The 12,406-nt window shown below is 40.0% G+C and overlaps 1 protein-coding gene across 1 annotated transcript; it reads left to right on the forward strand.

Annotated features, from left to right (window-relative positions):
* Positions 2,044 to 5,211, forward strand: LOC109845677 (probable UDP-N-acetylglucosamine--peptide N-acetylglucosaminyltransferase SPINDLY). Its single transcript, XM_020414947.1, has 6 exons — positions 2,044 to 2,156; positions 3,313 to 3,511; positions 3,770 to 3,964; positions 4,602 to 4,696; positions 4,767 to 4,902; positions 4,990 to 5,211. Exons 1-6 carry the CDS (start codon positions 2,059 to 2,061, stop codon positions 5,209 to 5,211), a joined length of 945 nt encoding a protein of 314 aa, XP_020270536.1. The 5' UTR covers positions 2,044 to 2,058.

The raw sequence follows: 12,406 nt of genomic DNA on the forward strand, positions 1-12,406 counted from the left end.
GGGGGGGGGGGGGGGGGGGGGGGTAGTTTTACAAATACTAAGATTCAAGTGGTAATTTTGGAGAAACTCTTGACGTTTTTAAAGGAGGAATCCACGTTGCAGTGACACACACACACTCACAATATAAAATTGAGCTAGACTACTATTAATAGTTGTTTTCGTCAAAAGTTGGTTTTGTTATGGAATTCATTATATCTTCGGTCGATTACAACAAATTCAAAAGAAATAGCCTTTTTATAAGACTTCTTTTACACAACAAAAGAAAAATTACAACTTTTTAGAAACAAACGCAGGATCGTTGTTTGGATCGCTGCTTGCGTGGGATCTTTGCCTATGCCGGGAGCGCTTTGACTCGTGGACCACCAAATCACAGATTCTGATTGAACCGTGAGGGGTTTAATGATTCTTCCTTCGTTTATCGAAGTAAGAATTTGAAGCGAATATCTTATCGATGTAAGATGTTCACTCTTTCAAAGATCAAGTCTGAGCTTAGATCTCTAGGAATGGCCAAAAGCTTCTTGAGGATGTTTGTGAAGAAGAAAGACTCTCTCTCTTGCTCTAATTCACCAAAACTCAAGGCTCTCTGCTCTAATCTGCTTTGGAAATGCTCCGCCCCTGTCCATGATGACCATAGGGGGGGTATTTATAGCCTCCTTAGACGATAACTGAAGAAATAGCCGGTCAATAACTGTCTCTTTAGGCGCGGCAGCTGATGCTGTCGCGGCTAAAGGGCGCGACAGTCGACACTGTCGCGGCCAAAGAGCGCGGCAGTCGACACTGCCGCGGCTAAAGGGGCAGTTACACCCACGTTCATACGTGTTTGAAACAGTTCTCCCACGACCTTTAACCACCTTTTTCGTGGTTTAACTGCTTTTCCACATCAGCACACGTTCTATTTCTGATACTCCGCCACGTGGACTTTAAATAATCATCAGATAACTGTATTATAACTGCTGTAGCATCCTGCTTTAACTGCCGCGGCACCATAGGTTGCAGCGGTTAAGCCGCGACACCATAGGCTGCCGCGCCTTAGCCGCGGCACCTTGGTCTGCCGCGCCTTAGCCGCGGCACCTTGGTCTGCCGCGCCATAGCCGCGGCACCATGTCCTGCCGCGCCGCCATATGTTGCTTGATGACGTGTATATTATTCTTCTATATCGTCTTGAGTGGTGTTTGAATGTCTGTAAGCATTTTTTGACGCCTACATGTAGTTATTCATTTCTATCGATAATTATAACCTTATTGGAGGAATTCACAATTCATGCACTCTGTTTTTGCAGTATTAGAGGTTATTATGTATATGCTTGTTTTTTGCTAGTTAGTTATTACAAATCTAACTCATTTTTTGTATTATTACATTGACGAATTGGTGAACCATTCGCTAATATTCTAATTCAATCGTTTTTCGGTGAATGGTTTCTGTAAATCTTCTTATGGATAAGTTATTCACAAAATATCAACTATTCATGGATCTTATGAAGCGTCACTATTTATGTTGGAAGCTTGGTTTTTTGCTAGTATGTAGTGAAACACAGCACATGTTCTTTCTACCTACTTTTTCTTTTACTAGTTACTGCAAAAATCTAGCTCATTTTTTGTATTATTACATTGACATATTGGTGAATCATTCACTAATATTCTCATTCAACTGTTTTTCGGGGCATGGTTTCTGTAAATCTTCTTATGAATAAACTATTCACAAAATATCAGCTATTCGTGGATCTTATGAAGCATTACTCTTTATGTATATTGGAAGCTAAGGAAAAAAAATAGTACTATCTATCAGTGTCAATAAAGCATTCAGAATTTATTTGTATAGCGTGACCTATTTTTTCCATAACATTCTATTCATTAGTTGAGGTTGCTGTTGGTTGTAATTCTACTGAAATTTTCCTGCCGTAACATGTATTGAGTTTTACATCATTACAATATATCGTCTTCCAGTCTAGATGTTCTGGTAGATTCTTGGATGTTTAGACATTCAATATCTAAGTCATGAATCATGTACTGAATGCTAAGTAGAAATTACCTATGCTGTTTGATTCTTCTGGTGCTTTCTATGAAATTTTCTCAAGCAATTAACTTCTTGCAGAACCGGCTGCTTGCAATGAACTATATAAATGAGGGCTCTGATGATAAGCTTTTTGAGGCTCACAGGTATTTCTAACTCTTTACAAAGTATATATGCTTTCACAGGATTCCCATTCTGTTCGGTACCTGTTTATGGATATTTCTATAATATGAGATTATCAGTGTATTTAGAAGTCAATTTTCGATAATAGTTGGTTTTTATTCCAAACCTGGTAAGATTCAATCTAGGAGTTAGCTTTTATGTTTGAACTTTTTAAGCTTCATTTTAGATGAATCAACTCTGTTTGATTTTGACTATAGAAGAGGTGATACTTTTCGATCTCATTGAGCGCTTCTATTGTTTTGCTGCCCATCTATTGTGACAGGTTTATGCCACACGATTGCTTTGTCAAGTTAATGAATGTTATTGAATGCCTTGGGAATTAGAAATATTTGTCGAACTGTTCTTCAAATTCGTTGGTCCAAAAGAAATCTGATGAGAGCCTGATAAAATTTATATTGTAGTTAATGCATTATGATTCATTGTTGCTCTGCCGTGTCATATTTAAAAGGATGGAAAACCTGTTTTATAGATGCTTTGCAAATGAGAACTTTTTTTTGCCATTGCAAATTTCCTTGGTTCATTAAGATCGGAGTGTCAATGTTATGGATATCCTCTCTGTTTTTTTGTCTCTTTTTGTGTAGCTGTATTGTGAATTTTTTTATGTTCCACGAAGTTCCTGTATTGAAAGATGCATATATGGTACTTTTGATCAAATTATCTTTGTTGGAAACAAATGTAGAACCATGTCTTTTTAGATGGAATATCTGATTTCTTGCTAAAATTTTCTTATTGAAGTACCATCCGAATGAAATCTGCATGCAATAGACACGAGTGTTATATAGCAGCCTGTTAATAATTTATTTTGATAATTCTGCAACTTCATTATTACTTGTTTAGTTGTTTACAAGTTCAGTGCTGTCATTTTGACTTCAACACGGAGTGAACATATAAAACTACTTCATTTTTATAGCATGCCTGTTAATCATGAAAATGATTATGAGTTTTGTATACCACACCTGTTAATCATTTTTATTGGTAATTCTGCAACTTCAGTATTTAGTTGTTTACAAGTTCAGTTCTGTACTTTTAATTTCAACAGGGAATGAGCACATAAAACTACTTCAGTTAGTGGTACAAATTCATAGTAGTTTGACTGACTGATGTTTAATTGTTCCTCAGGGAATGGGGAATGCGATTTATGAAGCTATACCCTCAATATACCAGTTGGGATAATCCTAAAGATATGGAACGCCCATTAGTAATTGGATATGTGTCACCTGATTATATTACTCACTCTGTATCATATTTCATTGAAGCACCTCTCTTTTTCCATGATTACACAAATTACAAGGTGATTGTGTACTCTGGTGTTGTAAAGGTATGGTTATTTCTCTCATGCACAAGTGTCACCACTTAGTTAACTTGAAGTCTTTTTTCAAGTATCTTGAAGTCTTTTTTCAAGTAATTTACAACACGTCTTTAAGTCAAGTTTATGGGGGCTGTATGATATGTAAACCAATCAATTTTTCTACTTCTACTTTTTTTTTTCTTTCAATCATTTTCAGTAAATTATAAAGTCTCTGTCCTTTACGCTTAAACATAGTTAGTGTCCTTGTGTTTTACTGTGATATTGTAGGCAGATGCCAAAACCCATAAATTCAAGGACAGGGTGCTGAAAAAAGGAGGGCTATGGAGGGATATATATGGGATTGATGAGAAGAAGGTTGCTAGCATGGTTAGGGAGGATAAAGTTGACATACTGGTGGAGCTTACTGGTCACACTGCAAATAACAAGCTAGGGATGATGGCCTGCAGGCCTGCTCCCATCCAGGTACTGCCCTTATTTAAATTCACATCTGTATCACCTTCTCTGCGTTTTTGTTCCTCTTGATATTTTTAAAATTTATAAATTTAGCATCCTTGTCATTTATCATGTTTCCTGGAATTGCTTGAGTCGCTTTGTTTTTTACATACATCCATGTAAAACATGCTCCTTAATGACCTTCACCTCCACAGTTCTTATTTACACTCATACCCCTTGAAACCTCCAGTCTTGTGGCCTAAACACTGTCTGCGAGTAAACTCAACTAGAAAGTGGCAGTAAACTGCCAAATTTTGCTGAGATACAACAGGATATAGGTTGTTCTTCTATTAAAGAGCATCCTTTTATTTTCATGGATATTTCTACTGTGAAGCTATATTAATGTCAGTCATATATTGGAGATGACACTTTTTGTTGCGTACTTGCCATTCCTTTTGTACCTTTTATCATTTTTATCTTCATGTCTATCATGTTGCTTCCATGTCTGCATGCCAACTTGTGCTTCTTAGCTTATTTCCTCATGTTAAAATGAACTAAGACTGAAGATCCGCATGTAATTATTTCCAATAACTACTTTTAACAATGATAATTTTCTTTATGAATTTTGCCTCTCATAGTTACTTTTTCTCCCACTATGCTTTCTTAGGCAACATGGATTGGTTACCCAAATACAACCGGTCTGCCAACAATTGATTATAGAATCACAGATGCACTGGCTGATCCCCTTGACACAAAGCAGAAGTGAGTTGAACTTTTGAGATTTGATTTTAAATTGTATAGATAGAGATATTCTGACTAATTGTGGCTGCAGGCATGTTGAGGAGTTGGTTCGTTTGCCTAAATGTTTTCTCTGTTATACGCCTTCGCCGGATGCTGGTCCTGTTTGTCCCACACCAGCTCTTTCTAATGGTTTTATTACTTTTGGGAGCTTCAATAATTTGGCAAAGGTAGTGTTATTATTGAATGTCTCTTTTAAAAATGTTTAGCTAAACTGAATTACAGCTTTGCGTTGTTCATCTTTTTTTTTCTGGCAGATAACGCCAAAAGTATTAAAAGTTTGGGCAAGGATATTATGTGCTGTTCCTAACTCCCGGCTTGTTGTCAAGTGTAAGCCTTTCTGTTCTGATAGTGTAAGACAGAGATTTCTTTCAATTTTGGAGCAATTAGGACTGGAGCCGCTACGTGTTGATCTTCTGCCTCTAATTCTTCTCAACCATGACCATATGCAAGCATATTCACTAATGGATATCAGGTAGATAGCTGAATCTTTTTTTTTTGTCCCCATCAACTGTCTCGTGTTCTTCATGCTTTAACTATTTGTCATTCTTTTAGTATTTGTGTTGTACCTTTTAACATCTATGGAACTTTTACTATATATCGATGTCTTTTCCGATATATTTATTATTTTGGTCTTCTTCAGTATAATAAAGAGTTCTGTTGGTCTGGCATTTTATGGGTTTTATAGGATCCAAACTAGTAAATTGGTTAGTTTTTAAAGTTTTGTCTATTTGATACTGACTTTTTTTCCATATCAAGATGGTCATTGTTTATCATGAGGATGTTTGTGAAGAAGAAAGACTCTCTCTCTTGCTCTAATTCACCAAAACTCAAGGCTCTCTGCTCTAATCTGCTTTGGAAATGCTCCGCCCCTGTCCATGATGACCATAGGGGGGTATTTATAGCCTCCTTAGACGATAACTGAAGAAATAGCCGGTCAATAACTGTCTCTTTAGGCGCGGCAGCTGATGCTGTCGCGGCTAAAGGGCGCGACAGTCGACACTGTCGCGGCCAAAGAGCGCGGCAGTCGACACTGCCGCGGCTAAAGGGGCAGTTACACCCACGTTCATACGTGTTTGAAACAGTTCTCCCACGACCTTTAACCACCTTTTTCGTGGTTTAACTGCTTTTCCACATCAGCACACGTTCTATTTCTGATACTCCGCCACGTGGACTTTAAATAATCATCAGATAACTGTATTATAACTGCTGTAGCATCCTGCTTTAACTGCCGCGGCACCATAGGTTGCAGCGGTTAAGCCGCGACACCATAGGCTGCCGCGCCTTAGCCGCGGTACCTTGGTCTGCCGCGCCTTAGCCGCGGCACCTTGGTCTGCCGCGCCATAGCCGCGGCACCATGTCCTGCCGCGCCGCCATATGTTGCTTGATGACGTGTATATTATTCTTCTATATCGTCTTGAGTGGTGTTTGAATGTCTGTAAGCATTTTTTGACGCCTACAATAGTATCCATCATGCGGATACTATCAACCCAATTTCAAAAAAGTGAACCTAAAAATAAAAATCCAAATTGGTAGATACGATCTACTACACATGAACTAGTTAGATGCGATCTACGTACATTCAGATCGAGCCATTGGAGCCTTTGAGTAAGCATTGTTTCAAAACAAGCATTTATGTGACTATCTTATGTATAACTGTAGCTCTCGTTTTTTGGAGGTTTTCTGTAAAACTATTTCCACGGGATGTGGTTTTCTCCATTTAGAGTGTTTTCCTTTTTCGGTTAAAAGCAGTTACCCAAATTATGGTATGAACTTTGCAATGCTTTGTTGCCGTTATTGTTGCTTGTATCAATTCCATGACAAACTTTGTCTTGTTAAGAATGTTAAATGTCCTACCACTGCACAAAAACTGCTAAGTTGTGATAAGGAGTGAGAGTTATATAACGTCCTCGTGCAATATGTTTTATGGATCCAACATCATTTTTAAGGATTGAGATCTAGAATGAAAACGACTATATTGAATGCATGGCCGATGAGATCTAAATGAGCATTAATGGAATTCAAATATGGAATTCTCTGATACCATCTTAGACACCCTGCACTGCACCAGAACTCCGACCTTAGTTTCAAACCAAGAACACTCTAAGTAGGCATCAAACAAATTAATGGAAGTTACTGTTTTCCTATTCTCTCCACTGAGCTAAATGTAGGCTTGTCCAAATTGGGCCTGGACAGGCGCCTGGTCCTGACCTGGGAAAAGCACGGGTTTTCGGGCCAAATCAGGCTTCGGATCCGTGTTCGAGTTGGCTCGGTGCAACCCAAAGTACCCGGGTCCAGGTCTGGCCTGGTCCTGGCCCAGTCCAAACGGTCAAAAAACTAACCGTTGGACCATCCGGCCCGGACCCGACCCGATTTGGTCTGCCTAAATACCCTGAAACGGCTATTTTTAAACAATTTTTTTTAAAAAAAGGGAAAATAACCAGGCCGACCCGTTGTCCAGCCCTTTCCGGCCCGGACCCGACCCGGGCCCACAGTGTTCGGGTCACCCAGTTTGCCAGGCCCGAATCCGGATTTCTTGCCCGACCCGGCCCGAATGGACATACCTAGCTAAACGCATGCGGTAATGTGAGCAGAACCTGGCCCAAAGACAGACGAGAACCGAAATGAAAACATACACACAGGGAGAGGGAGAGAATACGCTGTTCTTTCCTGTCGCGTGCTCATACGGCTATAACAAGCATACAAAGCCTACGCAGCATATAACAGGATCAAGAGCGAAGTCGGTGAGCAGTTTCGTAAAAATCTGAATTTATGTAGCATATTATAGTAATATATTCATTTTATCTAACTCTTCATCAACTGTAACACGTAAAATAAAGGTGTAGTAGTTTAAAATATATCAAAAGATTAATGAAAATAAAACAAAAAGTGGTGATAGCACGTAGTTATTACTAAAAAAATTGCCTCACACAGTTAAAGAAGGGGAATATTTTTACACTCTTTAACTATTTTCGAAAATTAAGCATGGAAACCTTTTAGTATTACAAGTAAATCGATCCTACCATCCAAACTATCCCCAGTCGCCTCGCCAACTTCACTCGATGTATGTTAGGCCAAATGTTCTTGGTAACGTAATCAATCAAATCATTATAGTTTCAAATTTGGGTCTCCAAATTGTTAGGCCTCTTTAATTTTACCCCTCAATCGGAAGACTGTTAAAATTTTAACAGTGTTTAGGGTAAATTACCACCTCGAAAACCCTATTTTATTTGAATGACACAGAGAAATTTTCAGGGGGGGGAATCTTAATCCTCCTCCTCCCCCTATTTCTTTCTTTGTTCCCCTATTTAATTTTACCCCTCAACGGTGAATCTTCACCGCAGTGAGTGCAATCAAAGCCCTCCAAGTCCAAAAGCACAAAGTCGACTGCGTGCTCTCGATCATGATCTACAAATGACATATTCACATTGTTCTATATTAATTTAAAGCCCTATTTCGTCGATGGCATGTTGGAGAGAACACAGGAATGAAAAAGAGTGGAGGAATCCATGAGAGCGAGAGAGTCGCAGAGAAACTACATTCCTTGGTTTTAATTAATTTACTAGAGGTGAATTGAACATTTCAGAAATTCAAAATTAATTTAACGGGAAACTCCAACAAGAATCTTCAAAAGTTTGGAAATACAAGGATCATGAGGGCAGATTTAAAAGATACGGGCAATTTGGTGGGTATATATATATCTGAAAATCCCTACATCTTTATAAAATTTCGCGTTTAAAGAGAAGTTGGCTCCACAGGAAATTCGGAGGCGTTTGGGGGTCAAAAATAAATTACAGTATAAGCGTTTCTAAAAGCAAACAAAAACCCTGAACTGAGAGTTAATTTGAGCCACCTACAAAATCACCCTAAAAAGATGGCATTACCTCCTCCCCTTAGAAGACTCTTGTACGTGATGAACCTAATGTTTTCAATTGATCATTCAATCTCCCCGTCGGCATCAGAACTTCCAAAACGGAGGAGGAAGAATCTGAATCTCCGCCTGCCCTCTCCGTCATCGAAATTTCTAAAAAACGGAGGGAGAAGAATCTGAATCTCTCCCTGTCCTCGCCGTCATCAACGATGACTTCATCGAAAGATGAGATCCTCGTCAGACTGCCAATCAAATCACTCGTCAGATTTCGGCAAGTGTCAGAAACATTGATGGAGTCGGATCCGAGATCGTTTCTTTTCTAAAACGTCCGGCCTCATCGGCTTAGGCTCCTATCGCGGCTATTTTGCCGAAGATAACTACTACGTGCCTCTTCCCGGCGGCTTTAAAAATCTAGCCTTGTTGCCGTCGGCATCATCATCATCGCCTCATGAAAGTAAGCCCGTCCTTCGCGACTCATCCAATGGTCTCCTACTCTATGAAATCCTCAGGTACTTAGATTTCTCGAACTAAACTTCACAAAGCCATCATTAACTATAACATGTGTTTTTTTTAATAACATTTTCATAGTGCGTAGACAATAATCCTATCGGCAAAGGGTTAAGAGAGGAGTTAAAGAGAAGAGGGTTCAGGAGGATGATGATTAATGTAGATAATCCATCATGAGAGGTTAAAAATATTTTCATTCCATTCACCTTAAATAATTAACATGGGGCCTAGTTGCACTTAAATAGTTTACTGTTTCAGATATTTTGTGTATATACACCCCCCAACTTGTATGGGTCGTTCTAAGTATAAAACCGTGATCTGATACCCTTGGTTATGCAAACGTGAGAATTTTCTTCGAAAATTTTTATGTGACACATGCTAATTTCAGAACAGGTTTTTGATAAATTTAATAGTAGATTTAACACAAAAATAAAAAAAAAGGTTAAAGTAACATTAGCATGTGACCATTGCATGAGAATTTTCAAATATAAATTCTCACATTTGCATAACCAATAGTACCAAAGTGCAATTTTCAGAAATTTAGGGTACTTAAATGCAACCACAAATACAACTCAGGTTATATGCGTGCAAAGGTTAAAGTAACATTAGCATGTGAACGTTGCAGGAGAATTTTCAAATATAAATTCTCACATTTGCATAACCGAGAGTACCAAAGTGCAATTTTCAGAAATTTAGGGTACTTAAGTTGCAACCACAAATACAACTCAGGTTATATGCGTGCAAAGTAGGTGAACTACTACAAGGTATTCAAGTGCAGTTAAGCCTTAAGATGGAGAATTAAGGTTGTTGTGTTTGGCAAATGAAGAAAAGTGCTCACAGGGAGCTATATTTATATGTCGCACACTGAAAATAGTTTTAAGTTCCTTCTCGGCTCACGTAACGATCTTCTATTGAAGCCGCTGCTACTTGGTACACAACCCGACGACCAAGCAACTGATCCGACTGTCTCCTGCGCCAACTCAGTTCAAGTTCGAGTACCAGTATGCAGCAATTGATTTAGATCCACGCAGCTCCCCACCCCAATTTAAGGTCGCCCGATTGATCACGATATTTCCATCGGTCGTGCTTCAACTCTTCTCATCTCAAACTAACATTTGGCAAGAGTTCACAACGAGCTTTGATGACTACGATCACGACAGATATAGTCTTCACGTCGAAAAGATTGTTCTCACGGATACATCAGTGTTTGTGGATGTTTGCGTCAAAAGTTGGTTTTGTCATGGAATTCATTATATCTTCAGTCGATTACAATAAATTCATTTCAAAAAGAAATAGTCCTTTTATAAACTTTCTTTAACACAACAAAATGAAAATTACCAACTCTTGGAACAAACCGATCGTATGTTTTGGGATCAACTGACTTGCGTGGGATTTTGCCTGTGCCGGGGGTGCGTTAGCACCGTGGACCGACAAACACAGATCATGATGGAATCTGGTTTGATGGGGTTCGTATGATTCTGAAGTTTCGTTTATCGAAGTGAGAAACTTGAAGCGGATATTCTTATCAGTGCTTCACGGCGGGGGAAGATAGATCGTGTTTCTTGAAACAAGTCAGAAGCCTGAATAATTCAAGGAGGCTGCCCAGGAAGCTGTAAGTACTCTGCCATCTCTGCTCTGGAATTCAGGCTTGAGATGCTCTGATCCGCCTATGGCATCGTCTCTCTGATCACTTGGATCTCTAGCATGGAAGCCCCCTAAAAGAAGATCACCTTGGGGAGGATATTAGTTAGGCCCAGGTTGTAAAGAACATTGCTCGCATTGGAGACAGCATTTGCGGTGTCGGCCGGGCGTGAGACAGTGATTTGCCTGTCCGCTCGGCCGGCATTCAGTGTTTGCCTTGTCTCGCCCAGCGAGAACATTAAATTTGCTAACGTCCTCGCAGCTGAGACAGTAGAAACATGACTTGTCTTGCGAAAACGAAACTGATCTGCTTGACAGTTTTCTCGCTCCGTAATCTACATTCCCACGGTTTTTAAACTCCTGTGATTACTGGTAGTTGTATCAACCGTGATTCATCGCCACGCGTTCCCCAAAGTTTTGAACAAGTTTTGTGGCCACGTGTCGCCGTGGTTGCAGAAAACATTTCTTGACGATCGATAAACGTTCGCGTCGAGACAGTAAATTCTGTCCGCACGGCGAGACAGTAATATACGTGTCTCGCACGGGCGAGACATGATACTGTCTCGCGTGGTGAGGGCCGGAGACAGTGAAACTGTCTCGCGTGCGAAGACAGTTAAGAAAGTTCTGGTCGGTCGCAGGCCGGAGTACGAGTAGGGAACGAACTGTCTCGCCCTGCGGAGACTGAGTCTGATATTGTGTTCTTTTTTGACATTTTTGGGTGATGACTTCCTTTTGAACTGTGTATTTGAGACGGATACCTTTGAGAATTTTTTGACGGCCCTACAGATGTACCCCTTCCAAATGTACTTTCCGAGAGGCTCAATCTTTTAATTAGAGTGGTTCTGGGATATTGGATAACGATAGTCTTACTTACGATCCGCCTTCACTCATGCCTTGGTTGAGTAGATCGTGTTAGAGGGCAACCCGTAAATGGCTTCACTTTTTGATCTCTTGTCTGCCTCACAATCGGGTATTCAGTCTTTGTAGGAATAGCTAAATAGATTCATATCCAGATCGCGTTTATCGCCTTAACTGTTGTGAAGATCTTGAACTTGGAAGCTGGAATTTGGTGTTTTGAAATCAGTGCTCCCTAATATTACAGAGACACGAGATAGCTTAACCTGCGTTTGCATACGATTTGGGGGGTAGCACAGTTTATCTTTAAAATAATTTTAAAGTTGATATCATCCAGAAGTATTGCCTGTTGAGTGGTAGTGTAGACGAGTTTAAGACTCTTGGTACCGTATTTGGAGTGAGTTGAGTTACGTTGCTTAGAAGAATATTTGGCTGAGGCATTTTCAAAACTTGCCTGTTTGAGGGATTAGAGAACAGTTTAGACTCGTGTGACCTATTGGGCAGTATTCAAGTGTATCTTGGAAGAATGATTGCTGAGTGGGATTATTCTGCCAGAAAGCTGGGTTCCTGTTGAGATGGTAGTGAGTAAACGGGAGTTTGGATGGACTGGCGGTGATAGGATATTTGGCGACGGGGTGTCGGGAGTCGGCGGGAGAATAGGATGGGTCTGCTGTTATTGGTTGGGTGAGCGATGTAGGCAGGATGAGAGGCGACGCGCAGGAACGGGGGGATGGGAAGGGGGGAAGGAGGAAGATGATGGTGGTTGAGTGATGAATTCCTGGGGATCTGTCTGTGGGTTG

This window comes from Asparagus officinalis, chromosome 6 (assembly GCF_001876935.1).
Source record: "Asparagus officinalis chromosome 6, Aspof.V1, whole genome shotgun sequence".
In the NCBI taxonomy this organism is placed as follows: domain Eukaryota; kingdom Viridiplantae; phylum Streptophyta; class Magnoliopsida; order Asparagales; family Asparagaceae; genus Asparagus; species Asparagus officinalis.